At 40.3% G+C, this 24,433-nt stretch overlaps 1 protein-coding gene across 1 annotated transcript in view; it reads left to right on the forward strand.

The window, feature by feature from the left end:
• Window positions 1-17,853, forward strand: part of LOC121294571 (tetratricopeptide repeat protein 17-like) — a 62,459-nt gene extending 44,606 nt beyond the window's left edge. Inside the window, exons 17-24 of the mRNA XM_041218366.1 lie at window positions 4,731-4,999; window positions 5,120-5,258; window positions 5,805-5,925; window positions 10,472-10,631; window positions 11,162-11,245; window positions 12,523-12,642; window positions 13,064-13,207; window positions 16,453-17,853. Coding sequence (XP_041074300.1) covers window positions 4,731-4,999; window positions 5,120-5,258; window positions 5,805-5,925; window positions 10,472-10,631; window positions 11,162-11,245; window positions 12,523-12,642; window positions 13,064-13,207; window positions 16,453-16,584 — 1,169 coding nt within the window. The 3' untranslated portion in view covers window positions 16,585-17,853. The remainder of the gene's footprint in view (window positions 1-4,730; window positions 5,000-5,119; window positions 5,259-5,804; window positions 5,926-10,471; window positions 10,632-11,161; window positions 11,246-12,522; window positions 12,643-13,063; window positions 13,208-16,452) is intronic.
• Window positions 17,854-24,433: the final 6,580 nt, after the last annotated feature.

The following is a 24,433-nucleotide window of genomic DNA, read 5'->3' on the forward strand; positions in this document are numbered from 1 at the left end:
GAAACTGCGGCAAGTGTGCTGGCATGCAACCATGCTGCTACAGCCACTGAAACTGGGTCAAACATCAACAATATCAAAAATATTACCACCCTTCTCCATCACAGCTGTTTGAGATGCCAACTTCATATTTCAGTCCTTTGTAACAACCCATTTCACTTGGACCTGGGACATAACATGGATGCCATTTTAACATATATCTAAAGTGTCGTTCGACTAATTTTAAGGAAAAGACCGGGGAATATAGTCTCTGTCTCTGTTGGCGTCACCTGCCTGTATGTCATACTGTACATTTTGCCCAAGTTATTGAGAGTATTAGAACCTGGGAGTTTATTGAGGCATCTGTCCGTCTGTCACACTATCATTTTTCCATGTGGTGCTTTATTTTTTTATGACCCAATTGACTCCTTACATTTTTCTGTAAGTTATTAGTTAAAATAGGGTTGCTAGATCTTTCCCCTATCTGGAATATTAGTGGTGCGTTGTGCCATTTTTGCACATCTTTTATTTTCAATAGATATGCAGTTTCTTTTTTTTATTTACTCTTTCAGAACATGTGCTTAAAAATGTATTGTGACCAAGTCGATGAGTGTCCTGTAAAGGGTTAATTGTGTGTGTGTGTCTGTGTGGAGTGGCAGAACCGTGGCTGATCTCTGCTGGTTAAAGGCCCCTCAGGAGTCCTCGATATCAGGACAGGTCTTTGGGCATTGGGCTGACATGTTTTACTTCATGTAGGGTACAGGTCCCGTTTGTCTTGCTGGAGCAGTTTCTTACCAAACTTTTCAGACTGGTATTACACGTTGTCTCTGATCGCCTCCCAGAGCGACACAGCATTTCACCTGCAATGTGACTTATAGTGCCTATAGAAAGTCTACACCCCCTTTTAAAATGTTTTACCTTTTCTTGCCGTATAGCCTGGAATTAAAATGCATTAAAATAGTGTTTTATTTTTTTTATTTTTTTTGGGGGGGGGGTTGCATTTATCTACACATCCTACCCCACATCTTTCAAGTGAAAAATATATTCTAGAAATTTGTAGAAAATTAATTTAAAATAAAAACTGAAATAGCTTGGTTGAATAAGTGTCCATACTCCTTGTAATAGCAATCCTAAATTAGCTCAGGTGTAACCAATCGCCTTCAAAATCACACACCAAGTGGCCTCCACCTGTGTTAAATTGTAGTGATTCATATGATTTCTGGATAAATTCAGCAGTTCCTGTAGGTTCCCTCTACTGGGTAGTGCATTTCAAAGCAAAGACTCAACCATGAGCACCAAGGCACTTTCAAAAGAATTCTGGGACATAGCTGATGAAAGGCAAAGATCAGGAGATGGGTATAAAAAAATATCAAAGGCCTTGAATATCCCTTGGAGCACAGTCAAGACGATTATTAAAAAGTGGAAGGTGTATGGCACCACCAAGACCCTGCCTAGATCAGGCCATCCCTCCAAACTGGATGACCAAGACTGATCAGAGAGGCTGCCAAGAGGCCCAAGGCAACTTTGCAAGAGCTACAGGCTTTTATGGCCAAGACTGTATGCATGTGAGAACAGTATCCCAAGCACTCCACAAATCTGATCTGTATGGTAGGATGGCAAGAAGGAAGCCATTACTCAAGAAAGCCTACCTTGAATCCCATTTTGAGGTATGCAAAAAAACACTTGGGATTCTGTAGCCATGTGGCAAAAAGTTTTATGGTTTGACAAAACTAAAATGGAACTTTTTGGCCTAAATGCAAAGCGTTATGTTTGGCGCAAACCCATCATAGCGCGTCGCCCAAAGAACACCATCCCTACTGTGAAGCATGGTGGTGGCAGCATCATGTTATGGGGATGTTTTTCATCGGCAGGGACTGGGGCACTTGCCAGGAAAGAAGAGAAAATGAATGGAGCAAAGTTCAGAGAAGTCCTTGAGGAAAACATGCCCTCTGCAAGAAAGCTGAAACTGGGACGGAAACTCGTCATTCAAACCGGAGACAAGTTGCTGTTGTAGTTACTGTATTGCTGCTGACAGCAAACACTTTTCTTGATTTATTTTAATTATTAAAAAAAATTTAAACAGATAGGTTGAATGTTTAGGACAGCGAGGAAGCAGACTTACTCTGCATTGGCACAACTTTCAGAGGCCGTGTACTGGAATGGAGGTTTTCTTTCATCAAGCAAAAAAAAAAATGTAAAATACACATACTTTTACATACGTATTTTCTGGTGGATTGATTTGGAACAGTGATTAAACATGTTTTAAAAGATAACATTTGAGGTCCTTTACCAGAGATTAAGGACCTTGTGTTGACCAATCAGGTTAAAGGAAATCTCTGATTCACTTCCTAATTGTAATTGTACCCTATAATTGATCAATTACAGTCAATTGCACCTTTCCAAGCTGAATCATTCGCAGTTCCATGTTTACACGGAGCGATCGTTATTCTTGGATTTTCAACCACTTTTAGTGACCCCATTTGTTTGAAATAATAAGTTGTATTTGTACCTGTGATTACTGCTTATTCTGTTAATGTGTAGCTGTTTTTGTTGCTTTTTAGTATAACTGTAATTGTAATTGAACAGCATATCATTGTCGCTTGCACACACAATGCTGCTGTAATTGTAAATGTATATGTTGTAATTCGAATTGAGCCTAGGTTTGCTACACACAAGGGTCCTGATATGCCTAGAATTTTATGACTGACTAGTTTAAGGCAAAAATGTAATGCAACAGAGAGAGTATGTATTCATACCAACTATGAACACATACTTCTTCATTCAAAAAACATTTTGAGAACTACAATGAGCTATATTGCTTTTATATAGCTATTGTGCTTGTGGTCTTTTATCACAGTGCAGACTATACATAGCTCAAATACGATAGAATATACCATGTAAAGAAAGTATCACGACCAATCGGTACTCCCCTAATTGTCCCAAACATTTCACATTAATGATCATTTAATTGTATTCATTGAGTCCTGTATTGCTGTTATTGGTGCCAGTATGAGATTCTCTCAGATGTACTTTATTTTCCATCTGTGTGTATGCGTAGGGTTCTTCGTAGTGGCTTGCTGGTTTGCACGTGCAGGTAGTTGAGGATTGATTTTGCTTGTTTCCCAGCAGAGGGCTCATGTTGCAGCAGGGAGGGGGCAGGAAAACAGGGGTCGGAGCCCCTGGAGACACAGGAGCAGACAGGAGGGAGAGCCTGGGCTCGGAGCCCCTCAGAGACAGGAGGAGACAGGAGGGAGAGCCTGGGGTCGGTGCCCCTCGGAGACACAGGAGCAGACAGGAGGGAGAGCCTGGGGTCGGAGCCTCACGTAGAGACAGGAGCAGACAGGAGGGAGAGCCTGGGGTCGGAGCCCCTCAGAGACACAGGATCGGGCAGGAAAGAGAGTTGGGGTTGGAGCCCCTCAGAAACGCAGGATCAGACAGGAAGGAGAGCCTGGGGTCGGAGCCCCTCAGAGACACAGGAGCAGACAGGAGGGCATGCACTGTGATAGTGCTGCGTGATGTCAACGCTGCGTGATGTTAAAGTAATTGTAGCTAACAAAGTTCCATACATTTTCTCCACATTAATTTACCCTTAAAGTACCCTTTGCAATTTCTTCTCTACTCAATGGTACTACAGTTGCAATAAATGATTAGCACATTTTCTTTTTTTCCCCATTCATTCAATTTATCATTTGTTACTGATATACTGACAAACTACTGCTTTAGGACCGAATACCAAATAGTAGGCTTCATTCTTAAAACTTTTAATTGCGTGTCTTTGGATGCACAGAATGAAAAGACAATATTTGGGAATCTCTTTGGAAACACTCATTCGCTTTCTATTCAGAAAATGATTATAGCTAATACAAAAGTGTCTGTACTGCAAGTGTTCATCACATTACCATTTACTTCCAATCTCAGCATAATTGTGTGCCATTTTAAAATGTTTACAATATTAAAAACATTAACCTCAAGTTAAGAATAATAAATAAAACAAACTATGAGTATTGTGATTATTATTATTTATGTTTACTGGAGCATTTATAGTTCCATAGGCAGAATCGCCAGCCCTAATATCAGAGTGGAAATCCACTCAATCGATAGATTCTGTGTGCTTTTTTACTTTTTCTGCGATTCACTGAGCTGCTAAACAAATTAAATATTTATGCACAGTGGTTTAGAGATAATATATAATACCATTAAAAAAAAAAAAAAAAAATTCAAGATTATTATTCTCTTTTACTTTCATTTTTATTTGTGCATTTGAGTCATCGTATGACTCTTAGAAGTACCCCCCTGGGTCAAAAAAAGAAAGAAAAAAGAAATGAAAGAAATGCATGTTATAATGCATGTATTTTTCATTTGAAATGTCTGGTTCTACAGTTGGTTAAATACATATCTGTTACCAAGTTATATTTTGACTGTCTTGCACTTCCTGCGTCATTTCACCCCTTCACCGGCATCTTTCCTGTCAGTAACCAACCAGCTGCTTCACCTATTGACTGACATACTTTCAGCCAGAAGACACTGCTGGGGGTAAGTGACCAAGGAAGAAAAAAAGTAACAGACATCTGATTGAAAATGAAAATATGTTTGCTAAAATAGCTGCTTCTTTAAAGGTTGCACTTTAGAGATCTGTGTAGCTAATGGAAGTAGAAAATGTGTAATATGTGTGTGGTTATTTAATTAGTTCCAATTGTGTTTCTTGTGAGTTGTGTATTCCCTAGTGGTGATCTCAGTCTCTCTCCCTGTCTCAGCGATGCTGGTCCTGGATGGTAACGGCTCTGGCGGGGCGCTGCAGCGTGGTGGGGAGGTCCAGTGGGAGGAGGAGGAGGAGGAGGAGGAGGAGGAGTGGCAGCTGAAGGAGGACCTGATTGGAGCCTTCGAGGGGGCAATGGATGTAAAGGGGCGCCGTGTGGACCTGCAGGGGATCAGGGTGCTGAAGAGAGGAGGAGAAGGGGCAGATGCTGGGGGGAGAGCAGGGCCCTGCTTCGGGAACTGCGAGGACGATGATGGAGCCGAGTGGGTACGAAGAGATACTCCACCCCCACCCTCCCCGTACACCTAAACAATACTGCAGCCTGAAAAAAATGCCGGTGACTGCTGGATGATTATCTTTTGTCTTTTTTTTCTGTGTTTTGTGCAGATCACATTCCAGGTGAAGCGTATGAGGAAGCCCAAGACACACCCTTCTGACCTGCAAGTGGGAAGCCGAGAGAGGGAGGCTGGCTTCCACTCTGCCCTGGAGATCAGCGGACCCCAAATCCCCTCCCCGGGACCCCCAGGTATCCCCTCACTGAGCCCCCGACTTGCCCTCAATCTGTACCCCTCTATACTGTAACAGAGCCGTCAACACTCCCTCAGTCTGTACCCCTCTACACTGTAACAGAGCCCCTGACTCTCCCTCAATCTGTACCCCTCTATACTGTAACAGAGCCCTAGACTCTCCCTCAATCTGTACCCCTCTTTACTGAACAAAGCCACCAACTCTCCTGCTACTGTAACAGAGCCCCTAATTCTCCCTCAATCTGTAATATTGTAAAATCCTTACAAAATCACTTGAAAAACACAGCTTTTTTTTTCAAAGCACTGCACGTCTGATTCATAGCGCTACTTTTGTGCTACCTCCTGTTTTCATTTTAAATATAAGGTATTTGTATTGTACAACTGCCTTGACAAATAACATTTATGAAAATATTTATTTTCATCGAAATCAGGTATGTGATGCTTGTCTTCAGCTGCAGTATTGCCCTTGACACCTGGCTTTCCCATTGTCTTGGGGGAGAGCTTGTTGTGTGTGACTGCTGGTCTGATATGGTGTGTGTTTGCAGGGAGACGCCGGGACTACCTGAGTCTAGGCTGGCCGAGTCCAGACGAGTGCCAGCGCCTCCGCAGAGTGGAGCCCACCACAGTGGCAAGCACCTGGCTGGCAGTGTCTGCAAAGAGCATTGAGTGAGTCCCCAGCATCTTAGCAGCAGATTAACCAGTCAGCAGCGTCTCAGTCTGAGCACAGCTGTTCAACACTAGAACCACCGCGGTTATACTCATACCTAAAACCGCCATCTGCAGTCATCATGACAGTTACATTTTACCACTAGCACTGCCGTAGCCGCTTTTTGAATGGCTTTTGCAATTGAAATTGAAATATCTCTGCCTTTGTGAATATCTCGTGCATGCCTGTTCTTAAGTGTTAATAAATATTTGATAATACAATTTAGGCTGAGCTTTGTAATAAAATCAGTCATTGTGAAAGAACGTTTTATAGTCCTGTTGAGTGGTTGAATCACTGATGAGTCATTCAACACATCATATATTATTATTTACACTACATTTCTCAGGCAGAACACAGTGCCACCCTGAAGGTGCAAAAAAATAAAAAATGTGCGTATTCTAAGCTCTCTGCAGAGATTAGTGATCATCGGGACTGATGCTAAACGAAAGCCAGAGGCTGTTGCATTTTACAACGCAACGAAGTACAGTGTGGATATACTGGATCAGCTGTATTCTGTCAATGGTGGTACTCGCTGGTGGCCTGTGGCTGTTTTTTATAATGTTTTGGACCTGGCAGCCATCAATGCTTTGGTTTTGTACAAGGAGTGCACCAACAATACAATCACTCGGAGGGACTTCATTTTGCAGCTAGCCCTGGAGCTACGGCAGAAACATTTTGATAAGAGACACGAAAGACGGCTGGCAAATGTCCCTCAGCCTTCAGCCAGCGCAGACCCCACTGGCACACAGAATAAAAGACAATGCCAGGTTGCTAAATGCAATACAAACTTTTGATGTCTGCGCTCGTTGTGAGAAGGCAGTCTGTGGCAAATGCACTGGTACAGTTGAAAAGCATATTTTCTGCTTAGAGTGTACTTAGAAAGCTGTAATAGAAATCTGAACAGATAGACAGAGCCCTTTGAACTCTGTTTCACTCAAAGCGCTTTCATGTTGCATAAGTTATGTTATATATTAGTTTTATGCTCATTTTATAACTAGTTGTTTATGTTTTATAATGTTATATGTGCATACAGCTTTCTGCACCTGTTTACACAAAAGTTTATTGCGTGAAGTTATTTTATTAGTTTTTCATGTTCATGTGTATGTGCTTTTTTGATAAAAAGTTACACTTTCAATGTAAATACGGTGCTTCTGCTCTGAAAATGTTTTATGTATGATGATCATAAATAAAAATATTAAGTTCATATCGAAGCCACACATTTTGAGGATGTGCCGGTTGTGTGTATTCTGAAATCTCGGTGATTCGAACGTTAAACACCATCAATATTAAAATGAAAGACAAACTATCGGATACAACAGAAAAGTTTTATTCAGGCACGTCATATCAAACATCTGCACAGCCGAAATGTTGTATTTAAATGAACAATTAAACATAAAAGGGTTTATTTTCTAACCACATATAAAGCAGTACTTCAGAAAACAAGAAGCTAGAATAAAATAAACATTTCAAAAGAAACTAGTGTGTAAACAGGTATATGTACATATAAAACTGTAAAAAAACGAAAGTGTTAGCTCTTACGTGTGTCATTCGGTGCAGCTTGAGCTGTAGCTTTGCAGTTTTCTGATCGAAATGTTTCTGCCGAAGCACTGTGGCTAACTTGAAGATAAAATCTCTGTTATTGATATTTTCCCTGGTGTATTCCTTGTGCAAAACAAAGGAATTTATGGCTGTCAGGTCCAGTAGCGATAACAACAGGATTGTATATAAAAAAATTGAATATGGTTATATTCAAAATTAAAACATGTATTGTAAAAGGCAGTCAAAACGACTGCTTTGGCGGTTCTAGGAGGGCAGGATTATAACTAGGCTTGCTACTTTTCAATTGTGAATTCCCCAAAAATATGAGTTTGAAATAAATTAATACAGGATAAATGTCGGTAAAACCACTCGCTATTTTTTTTCTTACCAAAATAATCATTTAAGTAATCATCATGTCTGTGTAGTTTTTATACTTGCTGTTTTTCCCGTCTCTGTTCCACTCTAAATGACTTGGGGTCACTGTCAGTCAAATCAGTGATTCCTTAATAGGCTAGTGTAGTTTCACCGTCAGTCATTTTATCCTGTCCTGACAGATCTCGTTGGCTGAAGCAGAGCTAGAATGCTCTCATTCGTTTAAATGACTGTCAATCATTAGACATACTGTTTGAAAATGGGGGGCAAGAGGAAAACACTTAATGAGTATTGTGCACAATACCCTGATCGATGGCTGAAGACGGGCCAGTCTGCCTCCAGTGAGTCAAGCTGTGCTTAAGGAGAGAGGCGGAGCTCGGAATAAGTGCAAGTTAGTTCTGTTCAGCTACACTATCTAATGTTTTGTTCTGTGCATATTGTTTATGCTTGTAAATGTATGCTATAAAAGTCTGTAATACACTTTATGTGCTGAGTTTTCTATGGTTTATTTTAAACATTTTTAAAAAATTTGTATAGATGCACATCTACAAGGTATAGCTTCGCTGTGACTAAACGTTATTTCAATTAGAATGTTGGTAACCATGGCTTTGTTGCGTATTGAACATGATAAGGGGGTTTCTCTAAATGAGACATTTCTCAATGGCATAAAAAGACAGCATAAAGGTTGATTTCACCCATGCTCTGCTTGAACTGAAAAGATCGAAAACCCCCCCCCCCAGTAAATTCTTTAAAAAATAAACAATAAACGATTTGACAAAAAAATAAAAATCGAATAGTAGCAAGCCTAATTCTAACTTCCTTATTTTTGCGATCCTGCCTTTGAAACACTGTGAGGGTATTTACTACATGTATTTAGGAAAAGTTATAAATGGACAACCACATAACTTTCAGACACGCAGAATAATTTAAATTTGAAAACGTCAAACTGCCATTATTATTTTATCATAGCATGCTTTCACCTTAAGACCCAGCTGCTGTGAAATGATCTACGAAGTGCAAGTGTAACAGTAATGAAACAGAATTTTCTTTTACCTGGTGTCGTAATAAAAGAAAATGAAATATTTGCTAAAATGCATGCTTCTTTAAAAAATTGCACGTTTAAAATCGCTGCTGGAAGTGCAAAACAGCGAAGTGCTGTGCAGCTACGCCTCACATGTAACTCGTTATTGTAATCTGATTACATTTTTAAGTAACATGTAACTGTTACTTTCTCAGGAAATTAAGTGCAGTGCGTAATTGCGGTGACGTTACGGACCAGGAAGCAGCAACGCAATACAAAGGACGGGGCAAAACTGAAGCGCAACGGCTCTCAGCGTGTTTATTAATTAATAAAACAAAAGATTTAAACAAAGCAAAAGGGCACAAGGGCCAAACAAACAGTAACAAGTATTATGCTGGTTGAGAAACCAGCACACGTAGTAGTTGTGTACTTATTTTCAAAAACTCATGTTTCTCCTCTGATACTAATCCTTCTGAGCTGAGAGTGGGTCCTTTTTATATTTGTTGCTGGAGCCTTAATTACCCTTTACTCATACTCTTATTAAGGCTCCAGTCACATTACCACAAGAGTTCTAGGGAAGAGGTTTTAACCCCTTCCCCACTGACTACACACTATAAGACTGGCTTTTTCGCCAATCTCAAACAGTAACTAATTACAATTTTGATAAGTAACTAGTAACTTGAATTGATTACTTTTACAAAGTAATCTCCACAACACTGAAGACAGGTAAGATTTCTGGAAGTACTGTGTGAGCTGCAATCACTTTAGAATAAAGATCCTGTTCTTCACATTATTGATATAATCGAACAGAAAAAAATTACAATGTCATACTAAATTGTTTTAGGTCGATGGGTAAAACATCAATGCATAACAAACTGGATCAAGTAACTGAAAGAGAAAAGGTGAATAAAGAGTCTCAAAGATCAATTGCCAAATCCCTTTTTGATCAGCAGTACAAAATTCTATTTAAAGGAGAGTAAAACGTCTCAAACTTTGATCAGTACTCTATAGTCATTACAAATGTGCAAAGATCAGCTAAATAAATACTTAGTAAATGTGTCCCTTTTCTATATTTGAGTTTTGCTACACTATAAAAAGATGCTAATCTTGGTCTCTGGACCAAAGACTGTTAAAGTGTATGTAAATGTGCCCTACTGTTCCATTTGTACAACTTCAGGGAACCACAAGATGGCAACAGAGTGCTGAGCTTGTATTGAAAAGCAAGGGTAACCCTCACTCCCTCTCCTTCTCGGAAAAATCCACAGCATTCTCTTTAGTAGAGACGTTCTATAGTCTACAGGACTTGGCAATGAATAGGGATTCTATGTTGGTCTTTATTATTTTTACTTTTAGATTTAATTATTTTATTTTAGATGTATTAGTTTATATGGCAAAACACACACTCTCTCACTGTCATAAAGAGGAAGAATATATTATATAGAGGATTATATAAACCTTTAGACTGTCCTGATGCAAGTAATAGTGATGACCTAGGGAATAAATGTAATGTTACAGCTGGCAAAGCCATGTGTGCAACCAGGGAATTCCCACTCTTACTCACTTTCACTCCACAGTATCACAGAGCACATAGACTTTGCCACTCCCCTGCAAGAGCCTGCAGTGGAGCCAGTCTGCAACCCCAACCTACCAGCCACCATGCACACCCTGGACCATCTGAATGGAGTGGCCAACCGCGGAGGCATCCATTACACAGGAGAGAGCCAGCTCCAAGAGGTACCCTCCCAGCACAGCCCTGCACAGTCAGACTATATCACAGCACATACACACCACTGCACAGGAGAGAGACAGTCACACTGTATCAGCACATACACACCAACGCACAGGAGAGAGTCACAGTCACACTGTATCAACACATACATACCACTGCACAGGAGAGAGCCATTCACACTGTATCAGCACATACATACCACTGCACAGGAGAGAGCCAGTCACACTGTATCAGCACATACTTACCACTGCACAGGAGAGAGTCACAGTCACACTGTATCAGCACATACACACCACTGCAAGAGGTGCAACAAAGTCACTGTATTGCAGCACATACACACCACTGCACAGGAGAGAGACAGTCACACTGTATCACAGCACATACACACCACTGCAAGAGGAGCAACACGGTCACTGTATTGCAGCACATAAACACCACTGCAAAGGAGAGAGACACAGTCACACGTATCTCAGCACATACACACAGGGAGATAGTCACACTGTATCATCTTAATCTAAATTTCTTGTCTTCTCAGGTACTCCAGAATCTGGGCAAAGACAAGTACTCTCCACAGTCCTTCGAGCAGGTGGGGACACGAATCGCCAAGGTCCTAGAGAAGGTAAACTATTCAATCAAAGTTCCCCCTCTTAGTAAGGGCTGGAAGAAAAACAGCAGAGAAGTTACTGCACCCTCTGATCAGTGCCTGTGTTGATGCCAGGAAATAATGAAGAAGCTTCAAATGATTTTTTCAAAGTTCATTTTACTGTCTCCATTTTGAGTGATTCGTATTAGCAATGCCAGTGCTTCCTTGTGTCCTGCAGAGCAGGTTATAAGGCAGCATGGTCATTGCTGCAATAATAATAATATCTGTTCAATAGATGGTGATGGCTCTTATGTCTTAGAAGAACAGAGGAGCATGAATAGAAAAAGCACGTTCGTACAGCAAACAAGTAATAATCATTTCAAGAAGAGCCGCTTGGAATGAGTGCAATTCTAAATAGAAGACATTCAACTCCATTAACAACTGTTCATATCTTATGAACTTATTTTTTCATCACTTTCTCAGTAAAACTGTGCTTGCTGCCTTCTGTTCTGAGCTGACTTTATTTGTTCCCTCTAGTATTGCTCTCTGAAACGTCTTGGGTTAATGTTCGACCACAACATTGACAAATTGAATTATTTTGGGGCTGAACCGTTTACACTAGCCGGCTTTGAGGAGACTTAGGTCTTTTTTTTTTTTTTGTAGTGTAAACGCAGCCGGCCGAGGTCCAGCCGTCCTAAAATTGATATGTATCAAATTGAAATTAGTCACAGATGTTTCTTTTTAGCTGTTAAATGAATGTACTTTTCTTTTGTTGAATAACAAAAATAATATATAAGAAGAGTTGTCAATGCCTGTTTTTTTAAATGTCCACATACTCCTGAAGAAGAGACTTTGGAAGTGGAAATTTAAAGAAACAGGCGTTATTTACATAACCGAGTCTGACAAATAGATGCTACAGATATGCAAGTTTTCGATGTTTCGCTCCATTTCTGTTGGCAAAATTCAATCTTAATTAGTACGGAACAACCACTTTGAAGTAGAAACATGCAAATCACAGGCTTGTTGTTGATTTAAACACCTCCACCTCTGTGTTTGGGGGAGGGGAAATGTCTTCAAGCCAATGTGACATCATCAGGGACGCGCATTGGTGTTAAAGTCCGTTAAGGTCTGTGCTGAAGTGTAAACACATTATTAATGTTATACTTTCACAACCAATACTTTTTAAAGAAGATAAGAGAGACTAAAAGGCTGTTTTTGGTAACCCCATTGTCTGTGTGTGTGTTCTTGACTGTGTGTGTGTATGTGTCTGTCTGTGTCTGTCTTTGTGTGTGTCTATCTCTGAGTGTCTTCAGAACCAGACGTCGTGGGTGCTGTCCAGCATGGCTGCTCTGTACTGGAGGGTGAAGGGTCAGGGGAAGAAGGCTGTAGATTGTCTGAGGCAGGCTCTGAACCACGCTCCTCACCACATGAAGGTGAGACACACCCTCCCTTGCAGTAATAACACTGACCTCTGGATACACGCCACCTGAGGGTACACTGAATGTCACTGGAGATGTAGTAGAGACCTCCGTCCTGTGATGGAGCTTGTAAAGAGCATTCTGAGCAAAGTTTATTGAGGGAATTGGGATCTGAGGGTTTTTGTATTCTCAGTCACTGGGATGAATGTCTCTCTTCTTCGAGAACCCCCACTTGTTTAGACAGGAATTGGTGCACTGGGGTCTCTGTTAAATCACGTGTGCCTGCGTCTTAAATTACTTTTGGTAATGTTATGAAACTGGTAAGCCAATATCCTGGTTTTGATGAAGACTTCACAGAAGGGTAGACTATGGAAGAATGTTGGACAGTGTCTGCAGATCTTCAGTGATGATATGCTTGTCTCTCTCTCTCTTTTAGGACGTGCCTCTGATCAGCCTTGCCAATATCTTCCACAACGCCAAGCTGTGGGACGATGCCATTACCGTGGCCAGCATGGCGGTGGAGATCGCGCCACACTTTGTGGTGAATCACTTCACCCTCGCCAATGTCTACATCGCCATGGTGAGAGAGGAGGAGAGGTGTGGAGGGAATGGGAGGTGTGTGAGGGAGACAAGGGTAATGGCCATTATCCCCTCCTTCAGTAATGCAATGAACCAAAAAAACTAAATGGAGTCACCCTTACCATGAAAAGCCAATTGTGATTGCCAGAATATTAAGTTGATGATCAAAATTTGATCTTGTCTTTCCAGGATTTTAAAAGCTGTTAACCCACTGATTGATTGGAATCCTGTCTTCTAAACTCCCCAATTCCCCATGCTTGATGTTAGGGCTGTGTTTGTTGCCACTTGCTAGTTTGCTCCTCTCTCTTTTAACGTGCAGTCCGAATCTTTGTTTTACGCTGTGGAGGCATATCGTTGAACTTCTGTCATATTTGTGGAGCAGCTCTATAAATCGGACATTGTCAGAAGACTGCATTAAAGTGTTACAGAACACCCTAAAAATTTTATTTAAAATATTATTCTGCCTTTGCTGTGCCCCCATTGTCCATATCTCAGCTAATATTTTTAAACATACATGAATTGCTGACATACATACATTTTTTATTCACACATTAAGAGTCATAACTAAGGCCCTGTGCAAATATATATATACAGTGCCTTGCAAAAGTATTCAGACCCCTGACCAATTCTCTCATATTACTGAATTACAAATGGTACATTGAAATTTCGTTCTGTTTGATATTTTATTTTAAAACACATAAACTCAAAATCAATTATTGTAAGGTGAGATTGGTTTTATGTTGGGAAATATTTTTAAGAAAAATAAAAAAACTGAAATATCTTGCTTGCATAAGTATTCAACCCCTGTGCTGTGGAAGCTCCCAGTTTGCACCTATGAAAGAAATTGCCCTAACGAGGACACAATTACCTTAACATTGGCCTCCACCTGTGAACCATTAAAGTTGCTGTCACATTTTCTGGATAAAAATCCCAGTGTTGAAGGATCATTGATAAGGCTGTGAATCTGAAGGAAAATGAAGACCAAAGAGCATTCTACAGAAGTTAGAGATAAAGTAATACAAATGCATAGATTAGGGAAAGGGTACAAAATAATATCCAAGTGTTTGGGTATCCCAGTGAGCACAGTTGGATCAATAATCAGGAAGTGGAAGCTGCATCACACCACCCAGGCACTGCCAAGAAAAGGCCGTCCCTCAAAACTCAGCGCTCAGACAAGAAGGAGACTTGTGAGAGAAGCCACAGAGAGGCCGACAATCACTTGAAGGAGCTACAGAGTTCAGTGGCTGGGAGTGGAGTAATGGTGCACCAGTCAACCATATCAAGAGCTCTGCACAACGCTGGCCTGTATGGGAGGGCGGCAAGAAAGAAGCCGTTACTCAAAAAGTACCATTTGAAAGCACGTCTGGAGTTTGCCAGAAGGCATGAGAGACAAACCCAACACTGCCCATGCCTCAAGACACACCATCCCTACAGTGAAGTATGGTGGTGGCAGCATCATGCTGTGGGGATTCTCATCAGCAGGGACTGGACATCTTGTTACAACTGAAGGAAGAATGGATGGAGCAAAATACAGGAAAATACTGCAGGAGAATCTGCTTCAGTCCGCTAAAAAACTGAAGCTTGGAAGGAAATTCACCTTTCAGCAGGACAATGATCCCAAGCACAAGGCCAAAGCAACATTGGAGTAGCTCAAGAACAAAAAGGTGAATGTCCTACAGTGGCCCAGTCAAAGTCCTGATCTCAATCCCATTGAGAATCTGTGGCACTATTTGAAAATTGCGGTCCACAAGCGTCGTCCAACCAACCTGAACAACCTGGAGCAAATCTGCCAAGAAGAATGGGCCAAAATCACTCTGACACTGTGTGCAAATCTGGTACATACATACCCCAAAAGAGTTAAAGCTGTTATTGCAGCGAAAGGTGGCTCTACCAAATATTAATGTGTGGGGATTGAATACTTATGCAAGCAAGATATTTCAGTTTTTTATTTTTCTGAAATATTTCCCAACATAAAACCAATGCCACCTTACAATAATTGATTTTAAGTTTAAGTGTTTTAAAGTAAAATATCGAACAGAACAATGTACCATTTGTAATTCAGTAATATGAGAGAATTGGTCAAGGGTCTGAATACTTTTGCAAGGCACTGTGTGACATATACATACATACATATATATATATATATATATATATATATATATATATATATATATATATATATATATATATATATATATATATATATATATATATATGTGTGTGTGTGTATATGTATATATATATATATATTATATATATATATATATATTTTTTTTTTTTCATGCAAAAAATCACATTTACTAAACTGTGCAGCTCTGCTGTGTGCCTGTGTGTAATATTTTCCATGCACATAGTGCTGTGCAGTGATTGTCATGTGACTACATTATATGCAGTCTAGGCTGGAAATTAAAATACTACACACTATAAACAAGAAAATGTCTATAAAGGCTACAAATGTGTCTGCAGCAGATCGCGTAATTAGTATCCAGCAAGAGTTTACACAGCGATGGAGGTAAGCTCTTCAGTGCGTCCTGCAATGTTACTGTAGATCACTACCGATAATCTTCTGTTGACAAACATTTAGATTCACGTATTCACTGAAAGAAAGGCAGAAATCCAGAGCAGTAGAAACAAAAAACAAAGTCCACTGAAAACCATGAAGCACAAACACATTATATTTTGACCTTACAGAGGCGTTTGCGCAAATATCCCTGTTGACAACCAAAAGTTACATAAATTCATCAGACTGAATGTAGCAAATGGTGGAGCGATTTATACATTGTATTTGTTTTGCAAGGTATAAATGGTGAACATGCTTCTGACTAAACTGAAAGCTGTCCTTGTAGATACACTTTACCTACAGGCTGTTAATTACAACACCATTTCACAAGCTATTGTAAAGTGCTTGAATAACGTGCTTATGTGTACATTAATGTGTTTGCCTATAGTTGATGCTTGCTGTGTTCTACTGTTCTTTGGGTTTACTGTTTAATTTAAAACTGATTCTGATTGACTAATTCCACAAATGTACCATGACCTGGTCATATTCAAATCCTAAAATACTCTTTGACATAACTCTCTGCACAGTGCAGCCACAAGTATTGCTTTGCTTTTGATTATCAAAAAACAAAAGGATGCAAGCTATAGAAATCGACTTGCAAAAATTATTGAATTAAACAAGGCGTTACAACACCACCTCTAGGTAAAATGTACTTTTGAATAACCAGTTTTGTTGTCTCATTCCAGGAGGAGTTTGAGAAAGCCATACAGTGGTATGAATCCACTCTGAAGCTGCAGCCCGAGTTTGCCCCTGCCAAGGATCGCCTGTGGACTATTCAGTGCCACCTGCTGACCAAGAAGGAGAAGCGCCTCCTGTAGGAGCAGTGCAGGTGTGAGGAGCCTCAGCATCTCACCATCCAACCAAACCTGCTTTTAACTGAGCTGCACTTAAACAGTAGTGTTAAGACGGGCGGGCGTTACATTAAAAAAAAAAAAAAAGATTAATGTAAGCTGTTAAATTGAAATATATTACATCTTCAATCGGAATTGTGAATGTATTTCCTGAAATAGCTGTCTCTGACGTCATATTGGGAAAGGTTTACTGGATGTTTTCTGAGTAGGCTATTACTATAATGCCATAGGATATGAAATTTGTAAACCATTCACACATTCTGATTCATCTATCTATAAAGAACAAGATTGCAATCCCTAGTTAAGACAGTGTAATTGTATTGGAATTTAAAAGCTACACAAGTTAAAGACAGTCAAAGGCAGATGCCTGTAGAAAGTTTGAGGTCCATCTCCCCACTCTCCCCTTTCTTCAGGTGTTTGTTCATTGGTTAGAATTTGTAGTTACAAGTTTGCTCCAATCTTAATCCATTTTAAACAGATCCAGAACAGAACCACTGTTTTATTATTTCATTATACTTTTTCTTTCTTCTGAGCAGGACCAGTTAAATGACTCATGTGGCATTAAAAGTGTTCTTTAAGCTCAAAGTGAACGTAGGAGACAAAATAAGGCCCTAATCTTCCCTGTTTTGCCCTTCCATTACCACATTAATTCAGGTCCACCCTTTTTTACATTCTTTTCCACCAGCCGTTCTTCTCGCAAACCCTCAACTGTTTTAAATTAATTGTAGCATACAAAACCATTTCATAAATCTGAAGTATTTTGCATTTCCATTTTGTGGTGTCTGTAGTTGTTGTGAGTGGTTCAGAGTTCTGTTGCATCTGCCTTAGCCAGAGACTAAACCATCTTCCTCAATCCATTCAAGTCGTGTGATGCTTTTCACCTCTGCCAGGCCCACCAGCTCTCTCTACTGTTATATCTGTGGAGTAGGTGGGCTGGAAGAGTTGGAAGGTCACGTGATTTGAGGGAAGCAGTTCAGTTCTGGCACCTAGGATTTTCCAGACAAGCGCCGACCCAGGTTAGAGAGAAACAATCAATAGAATCTGGGACATGAAACAAAAGTAATTAAAATGACTTTGTGCGGCATAAAATCAAGCACAGAATTAATTCACTGAATATGTTGTGGCAAATATTTTGATCTTTTGAATATTGGTTCATATTATCTTGAAAACAAAAGTATGTTTGTATTTGTCAGAATTGTAATGTTTATTGTAATCCCATATGGATAAAATAAACAAAATCTAAAGTATTCTTTGTCTTTGTTTTGTACAGTGATTCAGTTGGGCCTGGGCTTAACAAGGTGTTTCCCCTACACTAGTCTTCTAGATTAAACCTTTTTGTAAGAACAAATATTCAATTGTTTGTTTGAATTGGGTCCCACCAGTGTTGTGAGTGTGTTCAAGTTTGCATAACCTTGTGTGCAGTAAGTGGCCATTTACTGAAGAGCTGGATTTGAGAAGAGGACCTATCAGAATGGGTTAGAAATTGGAGTGCTTCTTCAAGCTTTATCATGTTATCATCATGTTAAAGTGCAGTAGACTACAGAGCTGCTGTGCCCGTACCTCTCAAGGCATTGCACCAGACTGTACATCCCCTGCTGTTTGATATGGGTACAAATACAGTATGGTGGAAGAACTCAAAAGCTGATTGGCTAAAAGAATATTTGGAAAGCTTAAATGAATATCCCGAAGCACTGTATGATAGAGACCCCCCTCCCCACCCTTTATTGAAGATTACAAAACCTAAAATGTACATTCCACACCTTACCTACTGTGCTGTTCTGGTCCATGTTTCAGTTCCGAGCAATGAAACATCCACATTGGAGATGCTAAACTAGATCCCAGGTCTCTCCCCAGGACTCGGTATTGTGTCTGACACGTGGAAGAAGTGTTAATCACTTAACTGCTGATATTGAGTTCCATCATATAACATTTGTTCAGAAATGTTTTTCCACCTCAGCGTTTGAGTGGCCAACAGATTTGAAGAACTCCTTTCCCATCTGCAGTTGTTAGAATTCTGGACTGGTCTACAATGCAGGCTCCCTCTTGGGTCTGGTATTGCTAGTTGTTGGCCCTGGCTGCTCCAGCCTTGCAGAGCCCTAGGCAGACTTTGATTGTGATCATTAGCAGTGAGTATGACAGGAAACAGTACAGTGCAGTCTCCTCAATGTTATAGCAATTGTAATTGTAGTGCTAAGATTTATCCGCCATGTACATCCATTCATTCTATAGGTCTCAAATGTGCAGTTCTGAAAAACACATTACAACAAACATGAATTTTCAATTTAAAACACGATATCTGGTACTACAGTGGGTTAAAGAAAACTGTTCACAAGCAAAGCTTTTAGACTCTTGCATTTCCTGGGTCATTTGACTTCAATAGAGATATTTCCCCCACCCCTTCACTGCTGTCTTCCCTGTGAATAACCAATCAGCTGCATCCCCCAATTGATTGACATGCTTTCCGCCAGAAACATACATTGACCCAGACAACATTGATGAGGTGACATGCAAACAGGCAAGCCAAGAATAAGGCATAGAAACCGAGTTTCCATTAACCTACAGTAGCACCAGATAACCTGATATTTATCCTATTTTATATTGAAAATGTGTGCTATAATGTGTTTCTTTTGAAACTGCACATTTCAGATGCATGTAGCTAAAGTGCAAAAAGGCTAAGATTTATGGAATTATTTTATTAGCTATAATAAGCTTCAAGGGTGTCTGATCCTTGTCCAGTGTAAAAGCCAGTGTGTTAAAACATGTGTTACAGGTAAACCCCAAAACTTGGAAATTTGTGCTTGGTCTGAAACTCGAAAGATCTTTCATTTTATGTTTTCAGGGACATCTCTCATTTTATGTTTGCAGGGGACTGACAGAGCTAAAATTATCACTGAGATTAAAGAGCTTGTTTGACCTGCCTGCCTGAGTAGCGTCACTCACTCACTCACTCATCTCATCCATATAAACTACACAGGAAGTCCGGTTTCAGAAAATAGGCATATATTTAAAAATGTATTTGAAATGTATTTTTATTGCCGACATGACTATGTTTAAGATAAACAAATTATTTAAATCTAGATATGTATTACGTACTTAACTTACACTCTGTTGCTTTGCTGAGTACGCTCTCCAATTCTTAGATTGCTTGTCATAAACACGTGACTCAGCTAATCATTCATGTTCCACCCAGGAACTGCATCCAGCTCTCTAAACGGTTCAATACAACGCATTATTATTATTATTATTATTATTATTATTATTATTATTATTATTATTATTGTTTATTATGTTAATAATAATGTCCTTTATATAATAGAACTTGTAGCAGAAAATTATAGTGCTAGGAGGAGAGACTTGCGCTATAACTGTTACTCGGAACAGGAATGAAAGAACAGAGGGAATGATTCTGACTCTGCCCGAGAAGCAGTGGGAGACCGCGACTTGCCCGGTCACAGGCTGAAATAAGTTATTTTAATTTTAATTTTGCCCTTTGCCCAAAGTCAGCGGGCAATTCGTGAATTGCCAGCATTTTGGGATTTGCTTGTGACATACATACATATAAAATATACAGGTAGTGGACAAAAAATGGAAACACCAATGTAAACTCGCTTAATAGCGTTGGACCACCACGTGCGGCCAGTACTGCCTGTATGAGCCGTGGCATAGAGTCTACCAGCCTCTGGAATTCTGCAGGAGGGATGCGGCACAATTCTTCCATGAGAAAGTCAATCAACTCATGCCTGGTTGATGGAGGTGGAAAACGCTGTCTCAGGCGTTTTTCCAGAATATCCCAGAAATGCTCAACTGGGTTCAGATCTGGTCACTGAGAAGGCCATGACATATGGATAACATCAGTGTCATGCTCATCAAACCACTGGATGACCACACATGGAGGCATTGTCATCCTGGAAGACACCACCCCCCGACGGGAAAAAAATGCTGCAACATGGGGTGAAGATGATCACTCAGTACCATTAAGTAGTGATTAGCATTGACCTTGCCTTCCAAGGGAATGCACCCCACAACATTACGGAACCACCAGAACCCTTCACTGTTGGAACCAAGCACTCGGGGGCTGTAGAGTTCTTTAGGTTGGCGCTACACGTGCACTCGTCCATTTGTCAAGAACATGGTGAAGGATGATTCGTTTGATCATATCACATTTCTACACAGCTCGGTAGTCCATTGCCTGTGCTCTTTGCACCAATGGACTTGCAAACATGCATTGCCAGAGCGTTTTGTGCACTGCAACCCGACTATGGTATCCTGCTGTGTGGAGTTCTCGGTGGACTGTTTTTGATGAAACTGGCTGCACACACCGCAGGTTGAAATTGCAGTCAATTAATCTACAGTTGCTTCCCTGTTTTTCCTTACACTTTGAATTAACACATGAGCCACACCTGTGTGGAAGCCCTTGCTTTCAATATACTTGGTGTCCCTCATTTACCCAGGTGTTTCATTTTTTGTCCACTACCTGTATATACAATAAAGACAGTTGAGCACTAGGAATTTTGTGCCATTTCACATGGATCGGTGTTGGCCAAAATGTATCGTATCTGTATTTGGGATTCTCTGCGCCACAACTAATCCAAGGGGAATGCCTGGAAAATAAGAAAGATCAGTATTGTTTTATGTAAAATTGTAGGGAAGTGTAGTCTTAAATGAGTTAACATTGGATTGTGTTCCATTGAGACAATGTAATGAAGTCCAAGAAAGTCTCTAGGGTTCAGTAGAGGGAATCAAGTTCAGTCCTGGAAACTAGTAGGACGAAAGCAATCTGCCATAATACTGTGACTCTAGCCCAGGGCCAACAAGCTATTTTATTTGTTCTGGGATTGTGACCATTCCTCAGTGATTACCATCTTCTGATTTCTTCAGGGATCCAATCTCGGACAGTTTCAAAGTCAGGGAAGACCTTTACACAAGATCTTCAAGAAGCGGTGCAGCTCCATACTAATCACTCACACCTTACCTAGGCATGTGCTCATCTCAAGATTTTGCCTTTGTTGCAACACCATGTAAGCACTAATAAGAAATTAAAGGAAACAGCGTTCCAGATTCTGTGTTGCCACAACGCGTCACCATCCTCAGAATTAGAAGTGCTGTTTTACTGTTTTGAACTGTGCAGTTGGGTTTGCGGAATATGGTTTGGGAACTCTTGTCTCTCAGACCTGCTGAACCTGGTAAGACTAATTTTGAACTTAAATATAGAAGGATATATCTATATATATATATATTTATATATATAGATATATATATATATATATAATATATAATATATATCTATATTTAGAACTTGGGTACAGTGGGGATTCACCAGTCATGTACAGTGCTGTGAAAAAGTATTTGCCCCTTGTCTGAGCTTCTGAATGTTTGCATATTTTTGACACTGAATGTTATCAGATCTTCAACCAAAATCGAATATTAGATAAAAGGAACCCTGAGTGAACAAATAACACAAAATGTTGATACTCATTCATTTATTTATTAAAGAAACTTATGCAACACCCAATTCCCCCGTGTGAAAAAGTAATCGCCCCCTTAGACTCAATAACTGGTTATGCCACCTTTAACAGCAATAACTGCAAAAAACGCTTCCCGTAGTTATTGATCAGTCTCTCACAGCGCCGTGGAGGAATTTTGGCTGACTCCTTCATACAGAACTGCTTCAACCCAGTGACATTTGTGGGTTTTCAAGCATGAACTGCTCGTTTTGGGTCTTGCCACAACATCTCAATGGGGTTTAGGTCTTGATTAGGTTCTTCAGCCATTCTGATGTAGACTTGCTTGTGTGTTTTGGATCATTTTCTTGCTGTATGATCCAGCTGCGCTTCAACTTCAGCTCATGGACAGATGGCCTGACATTCTCCTGTAGAATTCTCTGATACAGAGCAGAAATCATAGTTCCTTCAATGATGGCAAGTCATCCAGGTCTTGATGCAGCAAAGCATCCCCAAATCATGACACTACCACGACCACCCTTGACTGTTGGTATGAGATTCTTACTGTGGAATGCAGTGTTTGGTTTTCTTCAGACATAACGGGGCCCCTGTTGGCCAAAAAGTTCCACTTTTGACACATCTGTCCATAGAACATTGTTCCAGAACTCTTGAGGATCATCCAGGTGCTTTTTGGCAAACTTGAGACGAGCATTCATGTTCTTCTTAGTGAGCAGTGGTTTCCGCCTTGCTACTCTGCCATGAATCGCATTTTTGCCCAGTGTCTTTCTGATGGTGGAGTCATGAACACTGATCTTAGTTGAGGCAAGAGAGGTCTGCAGATCCCTGGATGTTGTTCTAGGGTTCTTTGTGACTTCCTTGACGATTTTACACCTTGTTCTTGGAGAGATTTTGACAATAAAGAAAGCTTTGAACACATTTTCCAACAAAAGCGCCACAGCAGTCTGTTGACAGCGCTGCTTGCTTATCCTGTGCTTGTACGTACGTGACATTTTTTTAATTTTTTTTTTCCTGAAGGGCTTCTGTGTTACGATCAAACAAATGAATATCTGCATTGTCTCTGCGGTAGCCCAATCATAAGTTAGTTGGGTGGGACATAAACTGTGTCTGTTTCAGTTAGAGCTACTGACAGTAAGTTTAACCAATAGGAGAGTCATATCTGCCAAGTTTTATGCAGCTGTCCAATCATAAGCAAGCAGAGGCCGTTCACAGTATTCTGCATGAAAATTGAAGGCGAGTGAGCAGCCAATGGGATAGGGAAAGATCAGACAGCTGTCCAATCATTCGTGATTCGTGACTGTTATTGAGAAAAATAATACATTTCAGTATTTAGAATTTAATTTTCTATCTCTATATTTTTTTTATTTCACCAGACAAGGGAAACACCGTAGTATATTTAGTTACGAATCCATCTTTTTCTGAATATTTGTACTAGAGATGAGCGATCTTTAAAACAGAGTAGTGTTGACAAACGTATCAAATTGAAACAAAGCGAGACGCTATCTATCCTCTTATTTTAGTTTATTCATGGTTATCTGTGTAAACATGCTATTTAAAAATATTTGCATTGTGTATGTTATGTAAATTATTTAATGAATAAGCAAACTCAATATGAAAAATGTGCAAAAATGCAGAAAATCAGACAGGTGACAAATACTTTTTCAAGGCACTGTAAGAGTCAGCCAGTTTACATAAAGGGGTCAGGACACAGCTCTGCGTTTAACTGAGCCTGTAACACAGGGGTCAGGACACAGCGCTGCGTTTAACTGAGCCTGTAACACAGGGGTCAGGACACAGCGTTGCGTTTAACTGAGCCTGTAACACAGGGGTCAGGACACAGCGCTGCGTTTAACTGAGCCTGTAACACAGGGGTCAGGACACAGCGCTGCGTTTAACTGAGCCTGTAACACAGGGGTCAGGACACAGCGCTGCGTTTAACTGAGCCTGTAACACAGGGGTCAGGACACAGCGCTGCGTTTAACTGAGCCTGTAACACAGGGGTCAGGACACAGCGCTGCGTTTAACTGAGCCTGTAACACAGGGGTCAGGACACAGCGCTGCGTTTAACTGAGCCTGTAACACAGGGGTCAGGATACAGCGCTGTGTTTAACTGAGCCTGTAACACAGGGGTCAGGATACAGCTCTGTGTTTAGCTGAGCCTGTAACACAGAGGGGCAAGGACACAGCTGGGGAGGCACCTCTGCTGTTTGTTTTCTGTTTTCAAAATTATTCTATTAGCTAATTGATTCCTTACATGTTTCAAATGTAATGTAAATATCTCCCATTTTGATTTCAGAATTTTAAACTGACATTGTAATTGAGAGCCAACACTCCTATTTCAGAAGCACCAAAATATA

Source organism: Polyodon spathula, chromosome 19, assembly GCF_017654505.1.
Source record: "Polyodon spathula isolate WHYD16114869_AA chromosome 19, ASM1765450v1, whole genome shotgun sequence".
NCBI classification, from domain to species: Eukaryota; Metazoa; Chordata; class Actinopteri; order Acipenseriformes; family Polyodontidae; genus Polyodon; species Polyodon spathula.